This window comes from Cyprinodon variegatus, unplaced genomic scaffold (genome assembly GCF_000732505.1).
Source record: "Cyprinodon variegatus isolate N-32 unplaced genomic scaffold, C_variegatus-1.0 Scaffold396, whole genome shotgun sequence".
NCBI lineage: Eukaryota > Metazoa > Chordata > Actinopteri > Cyprinodontiformes > Cyprinodontidae > Cyprinodon > Cyprinodon variegatus.
Genome location: NW_015150849.1, coordinates 198,661 through 224,129, shown reverse-complemented (window position 1 = coordinate 224,129; position 25,469 = coordinate 198,661). Strand labels below are relative to the sequence as shown.

At 39.0% G+C, this 25,469-nt stretch overlaps 2 protein-coding genes across 9 annotated transcripts; both read right to left on the bottom strand.

Annotated features, from left to right (window-relative positions):
• Positions 1-1,212: 1,212 nt before the first annotated feature.
• Positions 1,213-13,517, bottom strand: gaa (glucosidase, alpha; acid). Its single transcript, XM_015387466.1, has 19 exons — positions 12,613-13,517; positions 12,201-12,352; positions 11,936-12,101; positions 11,702-11,798; positions 10,140-10,259; positions 9,900-10,018; positions 9,575-9,706; positions 9,228-9,338; positions 7,569-7,682; positions 7,359-7,443; positions 5,760-5,877; positions 5,484-5,617; positions 5,189-5,340; positions 3,898-4,046; positions 3,657-3,798; positions 2,761-2,859; positions 2,312-2,476; positions 1,550-1,702; positions 1,213-1,431 (listed from the first exon to the last, which is right to left on the bottom strand). Exons 1-19 carry the CDS (start codon positions 13,132-13,134, stop codon positions 1,366-1,368), a joined length of 2,796 nt encoding a protein of 931 aa, XP_015242952.1. The 5' UTR covers positions 13,135-13,517; the 3' UTR covers positions 1,213-1,365.
• A 1,038-nt stretch (positions 13,518-14,555) lies between these two features.
• LOC107092830 (sterile alpha motif domain-containing protein 9-like) lies at positions 14,556-24,103 on the bottom strand. Of its 8 annotated transcripts, none has more exons than XM_015387488.1 (4): positions 23,813-24,103; positions 23,038-23,112; positions 22,879-22,937; positions 14,556-19,635 (listed from the first exon to the last, which is right to left on the bottom strand). In XM_015387488.1, the coding sequence occupies exons 3-4, from the start codon at positions 22,880-22,882 to the stop codon at positions 15,041-15,043; spliced, it is 4,599 nt and encodes a 1,532-aa protein (XP_015242974.1). In that variant the 5' UTR covers positions 22,883-22,937; positions 23,038-23,112; positions 23,813-24,103; the 3' UTR covers positions 14,556-15,040. The 8 variants fall into 8 exon arrangements, with proteins under 8 accessions (XP_015242974.1, XP_015242979.1, XP_015242972.1 ...); XM_015387493.1 differs by having other exon boundaries at positions 14,556-19,632; XM_015387486.1 differs by having other exon boundaries at positions 23,042-23,112.
• Positions 24,104-25,469: the final 1,366 nt, after the last annotated feature.

Here is a 25,469-nt window from a genome sequence, read left to right as displayed (position 1 = left end):
AAAACTGTCTATTTTAATTTTCAAATATATGCAATATTCCTGCAATATCAATGTACATTGACCCAGAATACCAAGGAATAGCTTTATTTTTTCTTTTAGTAGACATACATTTAGCAAATAATTACTTTGGTTGTTTTGTTTTCCATTGTAAGAGATATATATATATATTTATTTATTTTAAAGGTATAAATAAAAGAGTTCATACCAAAAACACAGGTTTTCAATTGGACAACAAGGGGCTCTTTTGTCCTGCGGACCCATTAATATATTTCAAATGATAAACTATTGCTCTGTTTTTTTGTTTTATGCTTTTCTGTGCATCAATTAAAACTCGCTGACCCCACCCTGACCCCCCGGGTAAATTTGGTCCAGAACTACCACAAAAAAAAGGGTGCTTTTTTTTAATCTACTTTGACCTCCTATTTCATATACACACCTAACTCCTGTTAATAGAATATAATAGAAATCTCTTTATTGTCCCACAATTGGGAAATTCTGGATTTTAAGTTGCACTAGCTTCATCCTATGTGGAGAGGTTGTATGCATCATCAGTTAATCACATGGACCTTTGTCTTTAAATCATCTAAACAGTTATTCATAGTGACAACAAAATGCAGGACTCTTTCATATTAATAATTTCAGATTTATATTGCTCTGCATGAACCGCCAGAGAATAAATATAACAAGGACCTGTGTTGCACTCAGTCTGTTCATAGGTTAATGATCTCCTCTTAAATATTTAAATTGACAATTTTTTGTGTTCAATCTTCTTCAATGGTTATAAATCTTAGTCGTCACCCATAAATCCAACAGGAAAGCTGTGAACTGTAGAGGATCTAGAGAAGGCTGGATGTTGAAAAACGATCCCTCTCACTATAAGCTGAAATCAACCTTATAAATCATCACAGGATAAGAGTTAGTGTTGTCCTGCTGGCAAAAAGTTTTTTTTTTTCAAAACGATTCAATTTTAGAATAATAATGTATTATCAGCTATTTGAAATCCATAATAAAGGCAATACAAAATCTTATCAGTAAAAATAGAATAACAGATGATTAAATTAAATTTTTTATTTCTTTTTACTTTTTTAAAGAAACACTTTGTACAATATTTACAAGACTATTTATATATACTGCCAAATGCTGATTTAGCATTTTTAAAAACAAACTATATACAAATCTACAAGGTTCAAATGTCATAAAGTTGTTTTTTTCAAGGTGAGCTTGTAAAATGACATTTTAATTGCATGATGACCTTAAGTTTGCATTCAAATGCTTAAAGAAAATCTGTCGTCACTGGAAAAATAATGCAGCAGATCATTTTGACAGCACTGCGAAAGGCAAGGAATATAACATCAATTCAGAGCATCATAGAACCCATCGGATCGTAAACGTCTTTGACATGGGTAAGGCCAGACCAGTTACTGTCAGAACCTATAAAGACAGGAGAAAAAACATTATTCTGGATTGTTGCAACATGATGTAAAGAAGGGTTTTGTTTCTGTAATTGAAAAATGTCAAAGCAATAATTGGTGACTAGCCCAGGACTGACCTTCATGTTGGCCTGATATGTAAAGTCACTGACTTTCTCTCCATTTGCCAGGACAGAAAAAGGTGATGAAGGCACTCCAAACACCTGGAGGCCTCCCAGCAGAAGGTTAGCCAAAGCCTCATTGAGGTTCAGAGGGTTACTCGTTATCTGGGCCTAAAACAAAGGGATAATTAACACCCCTGTTAGTCAGAATACAAACATAAACCTGATCAACTTTACATCAACATCAAGGACATGGCTACCCTTCTCTTACAGTGCCTTAAAAACAGATCAAAGGCTTGAGCTGATTAACATTTGATCGCGTTAAGCCACAGACCTCAATGTGTTTTAATGGGGATTGAAGTGATGGCAAACACAAATTAGGACATGACAGTAAACTGAAAGGAAAACAATACATGATTGTCTTTGAGTTCTCTTTACATCTGAAAAGAAAGCCATAACTTGTTCTAGTTTTCTATAAGACATGAGGGGTACACAACCATCTGAAAAGATGAGACTGAACTTTGGCCCTGTTTGCAAAACTCTGATTGGCAGAACCCTGTGGTAAGACACGGTTGCGGCAGCCTCATGCTGAGAGCATTTTTTACTTCAACACCAACAGGGGAGTTGGTCAGAATTAATTGGAAGATTAAAAGAAATCACCACTCAGTGTTGGTTTACTGCATTAAATCCCCCCGTATTACACTGAGGGCAGTGGTTTGGATGTGACAAAATGTGGAGAAATTCAAATGTTATGATAATGTTTCTTAAAGATTAAAGTACCTGTCCAGCAGTGAAGTTCACATAACAATACTGTTTTGTTTCAAAAGTACTAAGACTGTCTCCATCATCCCAGAACAAATCCCCCCATGCCCGGCCATCCGCGGACAGCGCCACCGTCAGGAAGAAAGGGTTTCTGCGTGAAGCTGTGGTGGTCAAAGCAGGTTCCTTCACAGAATAAAAAATGATAAGACATTTCAAAACAGACGTTCTTTTCAGTAGAATGTCACAAGGATTATACAGCACATTGATCCACCATAATTTGACGAAACTATTAAACAAAGCATAAACAGTCTCCCACCAGGAGCCGTACAGCAAATGCTGTAAAGTAGCAGTTAGACTACAGCAAAATAAATGCATCTTAGATAACAAATCCGGACAGAATTGTCACACTTAGACAAAAACTGAAATAAAAAGCTCATTCTTATAGATTATGTGGAGTCGAGACCCACCTGCTGGGGGATGATGTGCCCCTCCCTCACATGAATGTTTATTGTTTCCAGAGGTGCTGGTAGCTGAAATAACTGACCATTACTGTGGAAAGGCTGACCCTGGAATTAACAAACCAGATGTCAGTGAAACTATTTGCTTCCTATACTCTTTAAACTTTGCATATTATGTCACAAACATAAATTCATTGTTATGGAGGACCAGCTCTACCATATTTAAAAATAAATAAACGCTCAATAAATAAATAAGCATACAATTAAATGCCCCCAAAATACAACAAATAAATAAATGTAGGTAGAAATTAAATTATTCAGTGAGACATAAATGTATATATCCCGTTTAATTAGCTTATTTATTTATTCGCCTTTGTAATAATTACCTTATTTATTTATTGTCTGTTTATAATCTTCAACTTTATTTATTGATTAGTTAGTTTAAGTATTTATTTATGTGCATGTTATAATATTTTTGCAGGTTTTCTTCTTCCTTTGTATCTTTTTATTATATTATTTTTCACATTTGTAAAATAATTATTGATAATAGTAAGACTCAATCTGGTGAATTAAGTTAATTTGGTTAACCATTTCTACTTAAGTGGACAGCCATGTTCTGATAGCTGTACTTCTACTTTAAAAGCTGATTTAAATGTCTCTACCAATTTATCCCTGAATGGTTTGCTCTGTTCATTTGTCGTCATGACGCAGTTCATCTGCTCATGATCTTTAACAAGCCTCTAAGGCATTTACTGAACAAATAAAAACAACTCAAATATAAATCAAAGTTGGTTTAGTCTGAAATTACTGTATGCAGAAATTCAGAGTGAGTGAACACTTGTAAAGTTTTGTGTTTTGTAGAAGAAAAAGTTAAAGACTGAATGAACCTGTGTGGTAGCCCTTACATTTTGCAGGTGGTACCAAGTGCCAGCTGGTAGGTATGCACTCAGTTCTACAGCCCCTTGCTCTAAAACTGGACTGATGAGAAGTGAACTCCCCCACAGGAACTGTTGGTCTTTAATCCAACAATTAGGATCAGTGGGAAACCTGAGAATTATAAAACCAAAAGATAGAAGAACAAAGAAAGTCTAGATACTTCAACTTCATGTTAGATTAAAAAGTTTAGAAGAAGAAGAAAGTACGTACTCCATGAAGAGGGGCCTAGCCACCATGTCAGCAGATGTGTGTGCATGATGGAAGAGGGTGTAGAGGAACGGTAGAAGCGAGTAGCGAAGGTTCAATGCACTCCGCATGGCTCCCTGGGCTTTCTGTCCAAACACATATGGCTCTTGAGGCTGAGGGATGAGACAAGAGAAAACAGAGTGACATCTTCTCATAGTACGCGACAGATACTACAGATACCTGTAATGCCTCACAGCCATGAGATAAATATAAACATGGACTAAAACATAAACATTGATGGTGCAAAGAAGTTGGTCCGAAAAAACCCTTTGATTCAGACTCGGAGGTTAATATTCTTCCAGGACATCCCACAGGGCAAAGCGCTTATGACATTCTCCGTATAAAAGCCCTTTTCCCTTATGCAAAAGCCTCTTTTTGATCTGTATATCAAACCAGATTGGGGAGACACATGTCCCTGCTGGAAAGGGTCAGCATTCTTTGAATTTTGATCAAATGTTAAGTACGGCCTGCAGAGATAGTACAGCTCAGGCTATCTGCACACTTCTGAGTTTTGCAGGACAGGCTGAAACCAGAGACCCAACAGGAACTGAATAAAACCAGCTTTCACCTTCTGCCATGGTCACAAAAAACAACTAGAACCCACTATAGCTAGTGGGTTTTCCCTAGAAGAATACTGCATAGAAGCTGCTCAGCCATAATCCCAACCACAGATGTCCCTAAACCTTCCTGAAGTCCAGAAACACCTCATCTTCCTAAGAACAGACATAAAAGAGGTACTAGGTCTGACAGTGAAAGCTAAACAAGTTGGGGATGGTCTTTTTTCCTGTATGCTTGAGGTATTTTTACTGTGTTTTAAAGCCAAACTGAAAGTCGAACAGCTTAGCTAGCAGCTATAGCATGCTAGCATTTTTTTAACCAGTTGTTGACTTGCTTCAATAGGAAGCATTTTTTAATACATTTTAATTTTAGTCTTTTTTCCTTCTATATGCACAAAGTAGCCATTGGATTTAGCTGAGTTTATCTAGCTTAGTTGACTTTTTGAATTAAATATGTTTAATTTAGATTTGAATTATTTTTTTTTAATAAGTTCTTAGATTTTGATTGGATGTTGCAAGTTTTTTTTTCCATATGTGAGCAGATTTAAACTTTTGACCATGGTTGCTCAAATCAATCTTTCACAGGAAGAAACAATTTGATTGAATATTAAGTGACATAAATGCAAACAATTTTGAAACATAGATCTCAAATCCCCATGACAGAAAGGAATGGCATAAAAATAGTATCTGAGTCTTACAGCATTGGGCTTGTCATTGTGGTTCCTCATGAATGGATAAAAGGCACCAAGCTGCATCCATCGCACACACAACTCCTCAGTGGTGTTGCCTTCAAAGCCGCAGATGTCTGCTCCAACCAGGGGCACGCCGAACAGGCTGAAGTGCAGCACAGCTGTGGGAAAATAGTACCAAAGTTCACCGTAAATCTTTAAACAAACCAAAGTTTGGATGCCTAAACTAATTAAGACATTTTTTGTATTCAAAATTTCCACAGAAATGGGTCACTCAGGCCTTTGATATAAGGTATTTACTCACCAGGAATGGAGAACCGAAGCTGCTCCCAGTCACTTCTTACATCTCCTGTCCACACACCAGAAAAACGCCCGATGCCAGGAAAAGAGGAGCGAGACAAAACAAAAGGCCTTTTCCCTCGAATCTTCATCAAAGCACTGAGGATGAAAACATTGTAAATGCTACAAATATACAGCAAAAAGAATAACTACATCTGCATATGAAGAGGAAGATTTAAGGCAGGTTGTTTCACTTTATTCCTGCATTTGGGGTTTTATTAAGTTATTAATGTGGTCTAACCTGTGTGTTGCATGAGCTTCTGTCAATCCGTACAGATTATGCAGGTTGTAATGACTGGACACCTTCTGCTGCGCAGACATGCATATGGTTCCTGAGTTTAACTGGCCTCCAACCATCCCTGTTTGTGTGATATTTAGAGAAAACAGACTTAAATATATCCAACTGCATCCTAATGTATTTATATATGTTAGTGTTTCATGTCTAACTATAAAGTGCTTTGCAATGGCTTCGCTAACCCTTGAGCTTTTCCATATGTTGTTTATCCCAAACTTCCAACATTCTTTATATGGATTCTATGAGACAAAGTAGCGCATCATACGTAGATAGAAAAAGATGCAGTGGTTTTTAACAATACTAGAGTAAAAATTAGAAGGTCAAATGCAATATAATTGTCCAGATAAATATGAAACAGAACCGTCTTGTGTGTAGTTTTATCTTTACCAATACAGCTGTGAAACATGGTAGTGGTGGAATCATGATGTGGGGTGTTTTTTTTAATCCTTTGTTTAAAAAAAAAAGGTCCATCAGTTTGTCACAAACTATTCAGGGGGAAGACCAACCATGTGGGAAAAGGTACCTTAATCAGATAAGGATGAAATTGGTTTTTATACAAAAGAATATTTATGATAGACTGGAAACTTAGAACACACAATCCACATGGTGTTGGTAATGACACCATATGGAAAAAAAATTAATAAAAGACAAAAACCCTGCTTAAGGCTAAGGTTCAGCCTCCAGAAGGACCATAGCTGTGGGAATGCATATCAGCAGGGTTTTTTTTTTTTAAGAAGCATGCAAGTCACTATGGCCTCTGATTTAAAGGACAGACAAGCTAATACTAGCATGGTTTTGTGTGTTTTAATTTGTTACATGTATGAATGCGTTAGGGTCTGGGAGTATTTCACCATATTCTGAGAAAAGACAGCTTACAAGAGTGGAGGGAGGAGAAACAGCTGAAGTAAATGAGAGCAAACAGACAAGACTGTGGCTTTGCTGCAGGAAACAAATTCCATTGAGTCTAAAACATTATCTCTCGCAACATTTGCCTGCAATCCATATCTTTTGATAGCGCACATGTATTGAAAGTTACCGAGTACTACCTGGGTCCTTACGTTAACAGTTGGTGACGCTTGGATGTGATGGTATGACCCACACTGTTTTGATGAGGATTACGCCACATGGCAATCATTTCAAAGTTAGGCCTTTGTGTTTACCTTTAACTCTTATCCCTGTTTACTTTTTCTCATGTTTCATGCAAGGACATTCAGTATTTTGTTGTTGTTTTTTTATCTAGGCTTGCTTGTAATTCGGTGGCACCCCCCAGTAATGAGCTGGACAAGGGAAGAACAGTTATATTGGGTTCTTTCAACATTTTGCAAAAGATAAAGGTCCGTCGGAAACGAGCCCAAAAGACCTGCAGCTGTAAAGGTTGCAGTAGAAGGTGGCTCTACGAAGCATTGCGAGTTATCTTTTTCAAAATCCCAATAAAACACTTCAAAGGAAAACAAAACTGAATATGTTTAAGTTTAAGAGTGTAAATACATTATTAGGACACTGTGGTTGGAAAGTTGCACACCGCTGTATTTATAATGCACTTACTGGGTGTGTATGGTGGTTTCTCAAGCTCTGTGTCAGGGCAGCCCTGTACTGACCCCTGGACAAAGTTAGATGGTTCGTTCATATCCTTAGGAAGCAACAGAACAAATAATCACTTTAGAGCTTTTAGCCTACAGGTACAGAATTTGATTATCCTTTAGATGTAAAAAAAAGGGAATTTGTTTTGTACACTTTTATTTTTTGTGTACTCACAATCCACAGACCATCTACAGAAACTTCAGAATAAAACCCTCGGATGCAGTCCTCCCACCACTGATTTGTCTCCGGGTTTGTGAAGTCAGGAAATGCTGTAGGGCCTGGCCAAACCTGTGTACATGGGCAGAGGCGCACCTTGTCAACAGGCAAACCAAGCAACTGCTTGGAGCCCCGAGCCGCTGGGGGGCCCCCGAGAGCCAGCTACTGTACACCCGGTAGATAAACAGCAACAGACGAGCATGAAGTGGCAACGCTATAGTGACTGAGGAGATGCACAACTGCATTTAAAAATTCCGATTGGATGGAATGTTGATTGACATTGGCTTTGCCCAGTCAAAATCCAGCCCAGCCCAGCCCAGGTGGATGACTTCCCTTAATGAAAATGAACGTAGCCTAGCGAATGGGTGACGTTGTAGGCCTATCGTTCAGTAAATTGGAAAGCAATTATGTAACTAAGCTGAAGGAAAATTATTCATTTTCCATGTCTCAAGAGAGACTTTCAGGACTGGCGCTTATTTCCATAGAGTATAGTGTGCGAAGGTCTTTGGATCTGGAGGACTTAGGCCCCGTCCACACGAAGTCAAACCCTGGCCTAAACGCACAAATTTTTCACCAAACCAGCCTCTCATCCATACAAAGCCAGCGTTTCGGGGGTCTGTAAACAATCTTTTTTTTATTCAGCCTTCAGAGTGGGAAGATTTTGAAACGCCGTTTTCGCGTTTCCATCTTTAAGCTCTAACCGCATTTTTTTTCTTACACGCATGCGTCATAGCGTCGCCTCTAAACACGCATGCGCGACACAGTATCACAACAACAATGGCTCCGTACTGTGTTGAATGGTTGCTGCTAATGCTACTCACCCTGCTGTCGGGCTTACAACAGAATCTTCTTCTTCTGGAATATCTCCAGGAAGAACAGAGCAATATCGACGACATAGTTCAGCACCTGAATTTGACTGAACCACGAAAATGGACCCGCAGGGCAACCATGTATAAATATTAGTACGCATGCCCAACATTTCGTCGCCTATTTTTGCTTTGGCACGACAGCGCCACTTACAGGCCTGGCATACATTTTGCAGCGTTTTCATGCATTCGTGTGGACGATCACATTTATTTTACGTCTCCGTCTTTACGACAAACGTTCTGGAAAATATTAGCGTTTCGTGTTCGTTTTGACTTCGTGTGGACGGCGCCTTAGTGTCTGCATTTGCACAAGCCAAGGCCCGTAAGCAGCAATTCTGGAAGCAGTATAGGACCCCAATAATTTCACTACACTTACTATACTTTATATTTTGTACAAAGTTTATATTGGGTTTTTAAAGTAATTTACTGTTTTTTTTATTTTATTATACATTTATTTTAATTTATTAGTTTATTCTTTACTTTTATTCTTTTATATTTTCCAAAATAACAAGGTTGTTCATGTTTAGAACATTTGGAATAAAAAAAGGTTTTATTTAATACATTTTTCATTGGTGTCAGATTATTTATAGCCTAACATAATGGTGATGAACACTAGTTAGTAGGGCCCCCTAGGATTTTTTTGCTTGGGGCCCCCACAGACTCTAGAATCGCCTCTGTACATGGGACAAGCGCAGCTTATATGAAGATAAATGAGAGTTTGATAAATGAAGGCCTAAGAACAGCATCTAACCTTCCCGATCAAAATCTGTCCAGTTGCATTTTTGATAAACACGTCTCGTTTCACACCATCTTCAAAAGGAGGGTATGTTCCAGGAGGGCTGGAGCTGCTGATGCCTGGGTCCTGGGGAAAAAAAATCAGAAGAACCAATGAAGTCACCCTGGAAGAGGTTTCTGCTGCCATCTACTGGAATAGTCGGTTAATGATCACTTTTACTCATATTTAACTGAAGGTGAGTAGAAAAAATAAAATCTTGCTTTTCTAGGTTTAATTTTTTTCATTTCTAATTAGAGATACTTCTAATAAAAAGACAAAAAAACTCTGATAACTGTAAATGTCATATTTGAAAGATTTCCTACCAGAATGAGGATGTACTTCATGCCTTTCTCATGAATCTCCTGCACCATCTCTGGAAGATCTCCAAATCGTACAGGGTCAAAGGTAAACACCCTTCGCTTGTCTGCATAGTCCAGGTCATTCCACTGCACATCCTGGTGGTAAATAACATGAGATACTCTTTATTCCAACTACAGCTAATAACGTAGGTGATGTAATAAAGGAAAAAATTATCACTAAACTCAGACATGATGACATTTATCAGTTTAGAATCAAACTAGAATCTAAATGTGCAAAAAGCAAAGCATATTTCCTTTAAGCAGTGAACTTGTTGTTAGTTTAATTCACCATAGGTAGGTTTGCACTGTGCATGCGTTCTGCAACCATGCGGGTTGCATTAGTAGTCACATAACCCCAGCGACAGAGATGAAAACCAAGTGACCAATAAGGAGGCATCATGGGATACCCTGGGAAAATAAATAATACAAATTAAAAGTTATCCACTCAGAAGATCTCATTTACATTTCTATGCCTCCTCATATTCAGATCTGTGTTACTGAAAGCTCAATAACACAGCTTAAGACTTACCAATGATCTGCAGGTACTGCCGTATCACATTCTGAGGGTCAGGGCCCAAAAAAATGTACAGATCCAGGACTCCCCCAGTGGATACCCAGGTGAGAGCTGGTGTTGGCTGCAGCACCACTTCTACAGAGACATTTCACAAGAGTTATGAATGAAATGGATCGTCATCATCTGCAATATGAAACTGACATTTTGAAAACAGCTGAACCAATCTCACATAAAATCTTTTGTCTGATCCGTGTCCATTAAACACCGATGATGGCTTTTTATTAACTTTGAATAAGTTTTGTTGAGTTTCTCAGTTTATATTTGAAAAAACATTATTTGACTGTAAATTTTGATGTTAATTTTGTCTTCGCACACATGCTTCAGAGAAAAATAGCAGAAATATTCATACCCCTTCAACTTTTTCTTACATTACAGCCAGCTAGTTTGGCATATATTGAATCTGATAGAGAAATTCAGTAGTTCATAGAGGAGATGTGGAAGAAAATAGATTCCTGGTTTGAATTTATTTTATGATTATATTATTTGATGTTATTTATTTTTATCTTTAGGATTAAAAAGGTATTTTAGTTGAACTGAAGTAAAAAGAAAATCTGAAAAGTTTGGTTGCTGTTTGAATTCATTCCTTTGGTCCAATTATTTATCCGGTTTTCACATAAGAAAACCGGATAAATACTGTGAAAGATTTTTAGGAATAAGGCAAAGGTTCACCTTTTAACAGGACAAGAACCCAAAACAAAGATGCTTACATAAGCATATTAGGATTGCAACTAATGACTATATTAAAAATTGATTAAACTGTAGATAATTTAAATGATTATTGAATCATTAATAATCCGATAGCCAAAGGTTCTTTAAAGAACATATTTTTACAAAAGAAAAAAAGGTGAAAGTAAAATTTTGATCTTAAATGCAAAATGTTTATATAATTTTTACAATTTTTACTGCTCTAAGTGCTCTGTCAGCTAAAAGCATGTTCTCTACACTCCAGTTAACGATTAATTGATTACTCAATTAGTTGAAGAATATTTTAATAATCGATTGTTTGAGTCTTAAAGCATATGTGTGTTGAAATGATTTAAATAAAAATGAGCTTTGGTTATTTTGAAAAAAGAGAAATGACAAAACACTCTCTAATGCTACATATATAAAGGTGTGAGAGATGGTAACCCCCAAAATTTGCAGCTGTTCTACGTGGTAAAAGACCTGAATTTTTATAGTTCTCCTCAAGGCACACAGGGCCGATATGCAAACGGTTGGGGGACTCTGAATAGCGCTAAACCAAGATCACATCGACTTGTATCAAGGGGGGAAGTTGGAGTTCAACAAAACTATTTTCCAACAGCAAAATAATTACTGGTACTCTTCGTGTGTGCCACAACAGCCCCGGTATTGACTGAGGAATGCAGAGGAATACAAATCCTGCCTCACTTTTAAGATTTGCATTAGTGATTCAAACAAAAAAGTATATATTTTTTAATGAGTTGCAGAACATATTTCTGTAAAATAGTTCATGGGACAAATTAGTGATGGAGGTAGAAAGAGGAAAACAGTAGTACCCATAGCATTGCTGTTGAGAAGGAAAACTCCATGTGCTAAGCCATCCTCTTCCTGCACAATATAAAATGGATGGGAGCCATAGAGGTTAGCTCCAGCCTACAATGAAAGACAGAAACTTAAATACACATCAGCAAATGCATACAGAGAATCCATAAAGGATCTCAATGTTTCTGATACTGTTCATATTTAGCAACCTACTTGTCGGGTCGCTGCGGACACAGCAACAGACTCACATGTGGGGCCATGTCTCTGTTCCAGAGAGTCAGTGAGGTCCAGTTGAGGTCCAGGATGAGAGAAGTGAAATGCTCTCCAAGCCCAGAGACCAGGGAGGAGGCCAGTGTGGTGGAGAGCTGCAGGTACTGGTCAGCAAACAGCAACGGAGCCACTGTAGTGTTCATGCTAATCTCAGACGGAAAACAAAAAACACCCAACCTTTTTAATGAGTTTGTACCAAAATTGACAGCAGACGAGAAGAGCTTGACAAACAGCGATACATACAGGACCCTCCCATTGGACTTGCGTCTCACTACAAAACCGAAGGGTTCGTGCTGGTATTCAGTGGTGTAGAGGACATCCTGGGGACACACTTCTGTCTGAGGACTGACCGCTGGGAGGGGGACTTCATACCGAGGAGAGGATGGGTCCTTTAACTGCAGAGAAAACACTTTACTCAAACATTTTTGTTAATAATAGAAATGTTGGATACTTAGCAAAAACTTAACATTTTAAGCACTATGTTATGGACTATAAAATGAAAAAAAATGTAATGTAAAAAGTATTTCTTTACTGGTGAAATAAACAAACATCTGGGAAAAAATAGAAGCAAATAACAGAGAAATCAGGTTTGGTGTAACATTCCAATACACCTTTATAATAAGAGATGCATTTAGAGTATTTTGGAGACACTCACAACAAGGTGAAAGCAGCTTGGGGTCTCCTCTGTGACCTCCAGGCTCAGACTTGACACATCTTTGGGGAGATAGGAGGGGCTGGTCCGGTTCAGGAAGGCAGTCTGACCTCTCTCACTTGGGCTAAGGGGTCCCATGTTATAGCCCGGGTACAGAGCCGGGTAGAAGCACCAAGGTGGTCCTGGGAGTCCAGGCAGAGGAGCATAGCAGCAGCCCCTCTCCTCACACTCCTCCTGACTCAGCAGCCTGTCTCTGCCACAGTCAAACCGACTCTCTAGAGCCATGGCGCATCGTTTATCCCTGGAACTGCTGGACCGTTGGATGCTTTGTGGGTGGAAATCACTATTTGGTACCTCCAGGTGATAATAACCAGATTTTTTATGTGCTGTATCCTCATTATTACCGTAATAAACCGACCTAATGAGACTGCTTTCAATACTGAACAAAAAGCCCCTGTTTAAACAAGCTAACAATGATAGAGAAAGGAGGAGCACGGCGACAGTTATACCAGACAAAATACTCATCCCATAAAAACAAAATAAAACTCTAACAAATTAATGTTTAGCAAACTCTTCTACGTCAAATATGTTATTTTCGAACAAAAAAAAAAGATTAAGAGGAGTTTTAAAAAAAGACCTATAGCACGGTGGAATGCGTAAAAGTGAATAATAACCATAGAATTCACTCAAACTAATACACATGAACAGAGTTTGTTGCTAATAGGTTAGCAACTGTGGGCTAAAAGAGTAAGGCAAGCGCAAAGGGACAAACAAGATAAAAACCAAACGTTAATGCTATCGTTATAAAATAAGAACCCTTCCTAAACATACACATAAATAAACATACCCACAAATTTATATAGAGGTGGGTACTAACTTGTTACATTAATTCAGTTACATTTTCTTGGGTATTTTTTGATGAAAATGTAGTTTTAGAAGTAGAGTTAGGGTTTCTGTACTATACTTTTTACTTTTAGTTGATTTAATAAAATATTGTCACTCTTATTTGAGTAAAATGCTTGGCTACTCCATCTAGAATGAGTAACCTAAATTAATTAGTTTTATGTTAAAATTACTAAAATAGGTTTGGAAAAGTGCTTCTCTGGCATGGAATTGTAATTTTTCAATTACATATACATATTTTTGAATTATTTAATTGTGGAATATATAAATAACTTTGGGTCCGTTTTGCATATTTTTAGATGGTAAATGAGATGTTATGAGTTGCTCATTGATTGAATAGCCTTTTTACCAAATGCTTTTTACTCTTTAATAATTTCTTGGATGTCTACTCCCTTATACTTGGGTAAAAAAAACCTAAGTAAATAAATATATATATATATATACCACAATTTACCCTTAATAAGGTGCATTTGTTTCTAAAGCAAATCAACTTGTGTAACAACCATAATCAAAATCAAACAAAAATTTGTCAGATCAATACATTTTTCAGTAACATCTTGGTTATGTGTTTAATAAGTTTGGGGTTACCTCAGCCCAATAGAGCATAATTGTCATATATTAGAGCTTGGGGATGCATTTCTAGTTTTATCACATTATTATGAACACACCTCCAAACTTTCTGTAAGATAATAACAGAATAAAGTTACTTTTTAGTCTAGATTGAGATGAGATGCCATTAACTTCTGGGAATTTAGGGGAATATAAGGGCATATTGACAAGCATCTGGGCAAGACTTTTTTTTTCACAACATGCCAAAAGGCAATGCAGGACAGAAATGTTGGCTAGACAAAAAAAAAAAAGTTCAGGAGGAACTTTTTAAAAAACTTTAAAAGAACACAGTTCTTCAGTCAATCAATCAATCAATCAATCTGCAGTATATGCAACATCACATATTTCTTTTTTCAGCAAAGCCATTCTATTTAACATAGCATTTATACTGAAATACACCTTACCTGTAAATAATTGCATATAATTATTTTACTTAGCATACTATTCAATCTAGTCTGTAAGTCTGGTGTCTTCTGGCCACATGTTTCTTCCCTGTTGTGAATTTGATAAATTGATGGATTCAAAATGACAAACATCAATGTAAAAATCTTGCTTTTATTACAAATATAAATTACAGATACACATTTTTCAATGAAATTAAAACAATGAAAACAACACAATTTAGGTTGAAATGAGACCAACACTCACAAACTAGCTTCCAGATTAGCTTGAGCAAAAATGAGGTCTTTCTAAGCTTGTGTGAAGCACGGTACATTGGAAACTTAACTGACTCTTCTGATCAGCCGTAGAGCATTGTTCTTCGGCTTACGAATACACAATTGGTATATCAAAGTGACAAAATAGTAGATATTACTGATCAACATCTTTAGTAAATATTTGCAATGCAGTCATTGATTAATAACATGGTAACATGTGCATCAGCTAATTCTGTGAGATTAGAATATTTTTTTCTAAGCAGCTATTTTTTGACAAGAATGTTGCATGCAACTGGACCTCTAAAGGTAAATCCCAGGTAGAAGGTGATGTTTTCATTACCATGAGGCACTGAAGGAACAAAAAGGGGCAGGATATTAAACTTCTTTTTCTGGGGTCCCTCAAGGTACACCACCCTATCCTCTGTCCATCCAGAAACCCGTTTCAGCATGGTGGCAATCTCAGGACTTTTCCATGCCTCACCACTGAACCACTTCAGGCGTTTCTCAGAGACTGAGAACCCCTTTGTGATTTTGTCAAACTTTCTCTTGTGAACAAATTTATCAAGCCCATTCCCATTCCCCAGGAAAAAATGGGTGTAGATCCTTCTCTTTCGCTGGGGAATGTCTTTCATCTTAGCCCAGTAGCCCTTTTCAAGGTGCTCAACTGCCGACTGCACAATTTCATATTTGCTTTCTCTTTCTTGGTTTGTATCATGATCCTCAGGCCAGAACAATATGGTGAGCAAGAACAATGCACTTGGCAGACATTTTCTTTTATCTGATGGAAACTGCCGACAAAGAGCCTGGAGCTCTTTCAGAGAGTCTGCCTTCTGTGGTTGAGGAGACAAGCAGTTTAGGGAAATATGCGCTGCTATGTAATTTACAATATCCGTTTGAGTAAATTTTGCCTTTAATGGGTTGCTTGGGTAGAGAGTAAGGATGTGCTCCAAGCGACGTACTGCATCCTTTTGGTCTGCTAGTTTTGATAGGACAGATATTATGTTGCCTCCACCAAGGTGATAAATAATCATGCGTTTTTGAAAAGGAGTTAGTTTGCTTTCGATCTTCTGGCCTTGCAGAAGCAAAGCCGAATCCGCTTCACTGAAGTACTTGCCATACTCAGCCGATTTCTTTGCCAGCCATATGAGTGGATGGCTGATTTTTTCCTCAGGACTCTCAGGGGTCTCCTCTTCATATCCAATATCTGTCTGGAAGTAGCTGAGGTCCTCTGAAATCCATTCCAGAGCATCCTGCATCGTCTTGTGAAGTTTCTTCAAACGGCCATGAAAAGGTTCCCAGGCACGATCAAGTTCCTCTGGGATGTAATCTGTTAGCAGATACTTCATGCATTCAGCATGGCCATTGGTTTGGTTTGCAAACACTTGAAGTGAGGAGATCAGTCTCAGAAGGCTGCATCCGACCTCCACCTCAGAAAAAAAGCCAGAACTGTTAACATCTTCCATTTCTGCATCAGCTGCCCTCTCACATTCTTGAAAGCACTCAAGGGCTTTTAAAGCGGTCTCCACGGCATCCATTGTATTTTGGGCTGTCTTTGGTTTGCTCTCATTTTCTATAGCTTTGCACTTTGCCTGGAACCATTTTCTGTACACCTGCCCTTTTGTGTCTAGTATGTATGAGTTATTGGGCAGCTGCTTAGCTGCTGTCTCTGCCCAGTGTTTTGCCTCTTCAAACTTCTCGTAGGTGTAGTGTAGACGAGCAAGTTGTTGTGCAAAGAATGGATCTTGATGGAAACGCTCAAATGCTTCCGTTAGCAACTCAATTGCTTCATTAGGGTTTTTCTCATTGTCACACACATGTTCAATAAGAGGCGAGAAGAAACTATCATATTCATCACCTTTGCTTATTCTGGACCGCCTCAGGAAGAGCTGTCTCAAAAATGTCAAATACTCCTCTCTTCCAAATCGGTGCTCAAAAAGCACATTCTCAGAGAGTAAATTCATTGCCAATTTGCTCTGGGTCTGTTTGCCTTGCAGAAGTTGTTGCAGAATCTCTTTTGCAACAAGAGGGTGTATGATTCTGATTGATTCAATGTGTGTCTTTTCGTCTCTCAGGTGTAAGAAGACCAACTTAGCCTGATCACTGAGTAAAGTCTCAAACACATGCTGGCGGAACCTCTCCAAGTGGACAGTCAGTGAGAGCAACGCTTCACAATGAGACTGAGAGATGAATGAGTTTTGAACATATGTGTTCAGCAAAGCAACGTAATGAATGAGGCGAGTCACGACTGATTTTTGGTCAATACCCTGGAGTAAATGTTTAACAAAGTCTTGAATGTAATCTTGGGAGAACCCTTCACTCATCAAAACAAATGTTAAAATAAACTGAGGAGCAAAGCGTTCCTCGAGAGCTTGCCGCTTTCCTGCAAACTTTTTCTTCTCCTGAATGGACAGTTTGTGGGTTACAGACACGTTCTGTAGAGGAGACTCTTTGCATCTCTTCTCTGGATCGTGGGAACGTCTGCAGCTTAACAGAATGAAACAAAGGGTCCCATACTGGATTTGTTTGATGTTTACTGCAACCTCCAGTTCATTCCTCAGATCATCAAGATATTCCTTGTCTGTGTCTTCAAGAAGGAGCAGCACAGGGAGGCACTTCTGAGGATCTTTTTCTTCATATTCTCTGAGCTCTACAGCATGCTGAGCAACAACAGAGGTAGGGTGAGGCTTTACAACTGCACATCTCAGATCCTTCCTGTTATGCCACAACACCTGTTTTGCCACAGTGCTTCCACCACTTCCTGGGTGATGGTAAATGTTTATGCAGTTCACCGGAGTCTGATCAATGTTAAATCTCAATGCATCGTTAAGAAGTTTGGACGTCTCATAGTATGCATCTCTTTCTATTAACTCATCAACATAGTTGTGTTCAGCAAGCCAGAAATTGAGCCAGGTGACTCTCCCACCTCGGTAAAACTGGCCTTCAATGTTCTCCTTCTCCTCCTTGATGAATTCTTTGGTGCTGTCGTCACAGTGGTTGACAGCAAGAATTTCCAGAGAGTACATTTGTTCTTCTATCTGTGTTTCAAGAATACACGTCCCTTTTACAAAGACAGGAAGGTGTTTCCTGACATGTGCTTTGACGGGCTGTACATGCTGCAGAGTTGCATTAATGTGACTCATCTTCATCCCAACAATGCTTGCATTGTTTACAGCTTCTTTTCCACAGGAACCCTCTGCAAAGCTTTGCCACTTGTGATAGTTTTTCTCAGATTCACAGATGCAGATTATGTCCTCATGACCCTCCATGTCTGTAAAAAACTCATAAAATGTGTGGAGGAGTGGCTTCTCTACAGGGGATGTTAGCAGAAAAATGACTTGAAACGTCCCTTTTGGGAGGATTTGTTTGCAGATCAAAGACACAGATTCCCGAAGGAAAGTCATCTTTGTCTTGATCCAGGTCATTTCATCGCACGGCATTTCATTACCTTTGAAATCAGAGCGACCATTGCAAAAGATCCAGCTGGTCTGCTCAAACAGATGCAAGTGGTTTGTGAATTCCTTGATGCTCATACCAGCAGGTATCCTGTAGCTCTGCAGAAAATGCATGTTTGCAGCATGGTGTTCAAGGTACCTACAGCACAGGCCTGATACCTTTGAATCTGGGTCAAAGTCGAAGACACAGAAAACATTCATGTTTAGCAGCCAGTCAATATTACTGAGATCGTCAGATTTGAATTTGTTTGTGACTAGTATGAACCATTTATCTTTTGCAATGAATTTTTTTCCACTGGTCAGGAGCATTGTGAGTTTTCGTCCAAGATCTTGGCAGATCTCTGGAGCAACAAGGAACTGCTTTTTCTCAGCTTCATCTCTTAAGGCATCACGGGCCTCAACTCCTTGGTAGAAATGACTCAAGTCACTCACTGGTTCAGTCTTTGAGCCAACTCTTCGATAAATCACATCTTTCTCAAACTCCAATTTGTTCGTTGCCTCCTTGAAATTTGGAAGACGCACATTATACACCTTTTTCTTCACAATGCTCAATAAAGGCACAATGTCTACTTCCACCACATACCTCTTTTCTGTACTTTCTCTATCCATAACTTCAATGAACCTTGGCGGCCGCACACACTGGAGTACCTGCTCCTTGTCCTCCTTGCGGAAACTTCTCTCACTTAGGTCCAAAGCATCTATATAAATGTCCTTTTCTTTTACAGGGATTCCAATTATCTCACCGTGCACATATCCTTCATTTTCCTTGCTGTCCATCACACCAAAGTGTATAGTGCCATTTGATCTGATATTCATGCAACCAGTTGCGAATTTAAAAACCTCTCTGGCAAACTTTGCTTGAAGTCTTGTGCGGTCCAGTGTAGCAGCTAAGGCAAAAGACTTGTATTCATGACAAGGAGATGTCAAATTGAAAGCCCCTGATTCAGGCTGGAGAACTGTGTGCTTTACATAGCTAAAATCAATCCCTTCTTCATCAAACGGTCTTGGTTTGCAGTCTTTTTTTGCAGATAAGACACAGTCTTTTATAACAGTTTGACTCTCTTTGGAAACGTCTTTGTCTCTCAGAGGAACTTCAGAACCTTCCACTGCACGTGAAGTTTGAACTGGTTTCCTTTGCTCCAATTCAGAGCTTCTGCTAGTAGCCAGCTGTTTGTTGCTCTGAGAGTGAAGAAGTAAGTCTCTTTTTTGAATAATTAAATGAGCAGGCCCAGATTTCATGGAAATCTCAGTTTTTAAAAAGTCTTCAGTCAGAGCCAGGAGGGTTTTCCCATCTACTTCTTCTTCATGGAGCTTTTTAATATACTGCTCCTTCACTCCGATCGAGCTTAGCCAGACACTCACATCAGATTCAGTCCAGTTTATAGGTGGCTTCTCAAGGTGTTCTGCTGAAAACAAAAAGTCAGAAATAAATATAGTTGTATTTTGTTGATGAAATCAGAAAAAAAGTGTATTACTTTAAGAAAATATTCTATGCAAATTTGTTGAGTTCTGCTTTTATGTCTAAGGTCCCGTCCACAAGAAGCCGAACCCTGGCCTAAACGCACAAATTTTTCACCAAACCAGCCTCTCATCCATACGAAGCCGGCGTTTCGGGGGTCTGTAAACGATCTTTTTTTATTCAGCCTTCAGAGTGGGAAGATTTTGAAACGCCGTTTTCGCGTTTCCATCTTTAAGCTCTAACCACACTTTTTTTTTTACACGCATGCGTCATAGCGTCACCTGTAAACACGCATGCGCGACACAGTATCACAACAACAATGGCGCCGTACTGTGTTGAATGGTTGCTGCTCATGCTACTCACCCTGCTGTCGGGCTTACAACAGAATCTTCTTCTTCTGGAATATCTCCAGGAAGAACAGAGCAATATCGACGACATAGTTCAGCACCTGAATTTGACTGAACCACGAAAATGGACCCGCAGGGCAACCATGTATAAATATTAGTGCGCATGCCCAACATTTCGTCGCCTATTTTTGCTTTGGCACCACAGCGCCACTTACAGGCCTGGCATACATTTTGCAGCGTTTTCATGCATTCGTGTGGACGATCACATTTATTTTACTTCTCCGTGTTTACGACAAACGTTCTGGAAAATATTAGTGTTTCGTGTTCGTTTTGACTTCGTGTGGACGGGGCCTAAAACAGTCTGCTTGGTGCCCTCGTCAGGTTGAAATGGGTTACTGCATCGGATTTCTGCTCTAGGCTTACCTGGGGATGTGACCTCACTAAGGGAGAAATCTTGGAATAAATCAGACAAGATATGGGGAAGACAAGGTACAATGCCACTTTGTCAAAGCAATACAGGCCTAAATGATGAATTTTTTTTGCTGCAAAAGTGTGACCATCAACTCAAGAACAATATCAAAATGCTTAGCATAACATGCTGGGTAAAGTTAAAAAGATTATTAAAATGTTCAGGGGGAAAGAGTCCTTGACTGGTAGAGGCAGAAGGACTATTTATGGGGGAAAATATGTTACCCCCAAAACAAGTAAAAAGCCTGATTACTTTGCCAATGCAATCAGTTCCATGGATTTCAATTTGCTGAGACATGTCCTGTGGTCAGGTGAAACTAATGAACTGTTTTAAGATTGTATTTTATGTTTTTGGGCACAATGATCATTGTTGCATTTTGATGAAAAGGTCTAGGAATGAGAACAACATATCATTAGTGAAATTGCAGGTAGCTCCATGTTGTATGGATCTGTTGTTATAAGAGAGACTGGGGCACCTCATGAAATACATAGGAACATGAGGGACGCATTCCAAAAAGTAAAAAAAAAAACAATCCACTGGATTTTGTTTTCCAAGTTTGAAGATGTTTCGCTTTCCAACTAGGAAGCTTTTTCAATTCAAGATTTATAGAGTGGCCCAACAAAGCTTTGTAATGGCTAAGAAAACATGCACATTTAACCGAAGGAACAGGTCCAACCATTTGTAATGGGGAGTCGTTGAGGTCGTTGTTGGCCTGCAAGCCCTGATACTTGCCTATGCCTCTGAAAAGGGAGTCGTTAGCAGTGATGGGAGTAACGGCATTGAAAGTAACAGTGTTAGTAACGAGTAATCTAACTAATTACTTTGACTGTAACTATAACACATTGCTGACACCCCGTTACTGCACGTTACTCAGGTTGCACAATTAACCTTTTTTCATTATAGGACTTGTGCGTGCCTTGTCATGAGAGAGGGGAGGATGAGATTGGCTGTTGTATAGTGAGATTCCGTCTGTCAGTTGGGTAGGTGGGTGTTTTCGCTTGCGGGTGTTAACGTACAACACACACAGAGAGATGGAGAGTGAAGAGGAGTCTAGCAGCAAAACAGTGTTTTCCAGATGGAAATACAGGTGTTATGTCGAGCTGCGTTTCCCCAGCATCTCCGTCCGCACAGCGCAGGCGGCACAATTCACCGCGCAAGCGACAGGAAACGCACATGCTCGCTAAAGGCACGTAACAGCTGCTCTGTGCTCATGCCACAGGGGAACTACGGAGAGCGTGAAGGCTAGCCTATATGGAGAAAGGGATGGATGGATAGATAGATGTTGCAGTATTTATAACAACCCAAACACACAGGAGGTGGGACGCTATGTGACGGGGTATGGAAGCCCATCAGATAGCGTTCCCCCCATGTTAAGCAGGGGGAACGTACCCAAGACTGGTCGTTAGGGTCATTGGTGGCCTGGCTGAACAGGCGAGATGTTTTAGTCCCCTGCATAGCAATGGAGATTGATATGACAGTGGTAAGAAATCAACATTATCGCTGCTCTTTAGGTTTTTGAGAGCTGGAACCTGAGACCACCCCCTCTGTTAAAGGTTGTCTGTTTTTTTCTTCCTTAACATAAATGGCTTCCTTCACACCCCTTTAAAACCACCTGTCTTCTCTGTCCAAAATGTGAACATTCTGGTCCTCAAACGAATGTCCTTTGTCCTTATGTGTAGATGGACAGGGACATTCGTTTGAGGACCAGAATGATTCCCTTTTCAGAGGCATAGGCCAGTATCGGGTCTTGCAAGCCAACAACGACCTCGACGACTTTCCATTACAAGGGGGTGGACCTGTTCTTTCGGTTCATGTTGCATGTTTTCTAAGCCAAAACAAGGTTTTGTTGTGCTACTCTATAAAGCTTGGAACTCAACGCTAATCCAGACATTTTAAACAAAGTCCAGTGGTTTTTTTTTTTTTTTACTTTTTTAGAGTGACTATGACCTATATGACTGAGCATCTTCACCAGCATAAAGGGAACAGGATTTAGTGTTCTTAATCTCATGGTAGGTCAGGGAGTAACAGCTTTGGCACGAATAGGTTTTGCAAATGAAGGTAAGCATCCTGCAGAACGAGTTTCAAAGTGTGTTTAAAACAACAAAGTCCAAGTTTGGGTGTGGCCATTAAAAAGCCCTAATCACAGTCCAAAAAAAATCTTTATGAGCAAAACTAAAAAGATATAAAGCAAACAGCTGATAAACACTGTCAGGAGAAAGGGGGGACGTTTGCACAAAGAGATACGTTTGGTTAATAGTCATTGATCTAAAACAGATCATATTTTGTTTAACATAAAATCAAATGGTTATCTGTCTTTGTCAGCCTTTGTTAATATCTGGTTTGACTGTATATCAGATATATAGATAAAACTCACCCATGGTTCCTTTTATTTGACTTCCTCAGTTTTGTGATTCCATGCTCATTGCCTTCATTCTGCAAGAAAGAAACACCATTTTTAAAACAATTACATTATTAGCTACCTGCATATTAATTTAAGTTGGCAAACAGTGTTTTAAGTACTGATAGCAAATACCAACACAGAGAAAATCTTTTCCCCCAGGGCGTGTCTCTGATGAATCACACTTCACAGCCAAGGTAACCAGCTACTCTGCAAGAAACAAACATGCTTATAACCTTTCATCACTCATTTATTTAATACTTTGACACAATGGACGGACTTATCGAAGGTTAATAAAATTTTATGCTACCGCTCACTGTATAGGGCTGCTCATGTCTTGTGTTTTTTAATGTAAAAGCTTACAGGGCTGCTTCAGTGAAACTGTAGTACTGATTCTGGGCAACTGAATAGATAGCAGTCCTTAAAGGCTTAGATGTGAGAAATATAGATGAGAAGAACTAAGATCAGTGCTCAGGCTGGCCTTAGAGGTAGATGATCCTCTGCAGTTTATGCTTATATCCATTATTTTGTTAAACTTAACTGGAATTCAATCAAAATGATGAGCAGACTAATCAGACCCATCTCTGAATAATGTCTTTTATTCTTGTTTTAACTCCTTATTTTAAGTTTTTCTACACACTGAGAATATTGCCTGGGTTCAGTTAACGATTTGGGCGATGGGGAACAGAAGTCCCATTCATTGTTTGTGCAGACAGAGTTAAGTTTCTGATTCTGAAAACAATCGATGGTTTGGAGGAAACCTCAGTGGCCACCGTAGGAAAATGAACAATGAAAACAAAACAAGTCAAAAGCGCCGAAATGTTCCCAATCCAAGAACATCATCACTTCCGACGGATTGCAAAAAAAGGTTAAACTGCAGACATTTATATACAATAAAAAAAAAACTCACCAGTCGTGCTTCGTTTGAGGAGGATGGTTTAAGGCTGCATGGGCGACACTGGTTTTATTAAGGGACTGAGAGTTAATTATAAAGGAATAAACTAACGCGTTTCATACATTGGAAACGTGTTTAGTTTCCTCTCCTGTCTGAGGCAGCAGCAGCAGACTACAGATTCATATCTACAGATTGTGCGTCAGCAGCGCGCGCTGCGCACGCTCAGAAAACCCCTCCGTTAACTTTCGCTTCTCCTGAAACTATTAAATAAGGCAGGGCGGTGATACAACTATCCCACAAGAGGACACAAAATAACGGGGCCAGTACGGTACCAGAAGAAAGCATATTGGATCGCTTTAAGGAGGAACGAACCATGAGTCAGTCTCCCCTTTGGAGTGCTGCCACATTCCTCCCAGTTTCCCCTTTCCAACACCCCCATAGATGGTGGGTAAATATAACATCTGTTGAACAGAAGTCAAATCTGTGCACTTCCTCCCTAAAGTAGCTCCATCAGTGAAGCAGTGGTCATTTTATAGTGGATTCACATTGCATAAAATGCATCTGAAAACTGATAATTTAATTCAAAATGATGCAATTTTCAAGGTTGAAAATATGCAAAGAATGGTAAATGGATTTATAACTCTGTTTCACATTTGAAATGTTTTTATACCAACAGAAATCTGAAAAGTGTGGTGTACATTTTACACTCTCCAAGCCATTCCCATTATGTGTCATAGGGGTTTGTCCATAGTTCAGATGATAGCCCCATAATAACTACTGTATAGGGTTCATGCAGCTTAAGGTTTGCGATCAAAATAAGCAGTTTAACCAACTAAAAAGCACAAACAGGGCCTACACAGGAACCCTAGAGTCCACCCTTAGCAAAATAGCTCAAAATAAGTCGAAATCTTTGGATATTATCTGTGAAATAGCATATTTAATTTCACCACAGAATCCAAACTTAATTCAAGTTTAGCTCATTGGTGTTCTTTGATCATTCTGTTATAGTTCTGGCTGTAGGTCTGTGGTCATTATCCTACTGGAAGGGGAACCTGGGCCACAGTCTCTAATCCTTTCAAGGGTTTCATGTGTTACTGTATTTTTGTCTGGAGACAGGCTGTTATATTTTTTTTTAAAGTGGCAGCAGAAAAAAATAAAAATAAAAAAACTGTATGAAATGCAATTTATGAAAAATAAGTAATTGAATATGTCATGAGATCAGGGTCTCTAATGGTTTCAGTCAGCAAATTCCAAAACCCTTTTAAACCTGCCTGAAACCCAATACTTGTCTTATCCGCAGGGATGCAGACTTCCGTCCCCAGATGCCTTCAATCTAAAATCTCTGTTATTTATATTTAAGACTCAGTATGTAACCATAGATAAGAGAGTAAATATGAGTTTAATTCCCAAAAAGAACTCTAAAAGTGTTAGTGAGGAACAGCACTCTTAAGAGTTGGCAGGAAAGGGTAAATGTCCAAGCCTTGTAATTTCTCATATTAAAATAAATCTAGGGCTGAGACAGTTAGTCAGATTAATCTTGATGAGTTGATTGAAATAATCGTAAACTAATTTAGCAATCGATTAATCGTTAACTGGAGTATAGAGACTCTAAAACATGCCTTTAGCTGACAGAGCAACCCACTTAGAGCAGTAATTATACCAAAATTGTAAA

Bases quoted from the DNA above. Each gene is read 5' to 3' on its own strand.
- gaa (XM_015387466.1), bottom strand. From the start codon at position 13,134: ATGAGTATTTTGTCTGGTATAACTGTCGCCGTGCTCCTCCTTTCTCTA. The intron at 10,260-11,701 runs GTACTACTGTTT...ATGTCTCTGTAG, and splicing joins TCTCAACAGCAATGCTATGG to AAGTGGTGCTGCAGCCAACA. The intron at 4,047-5,188 runs GTAAGACTCAGA...CTCATCCCTCAG, and splicing joins ACAATGACAAGCCCAATGCT to CCTCAAGAGCCATATGTGTT.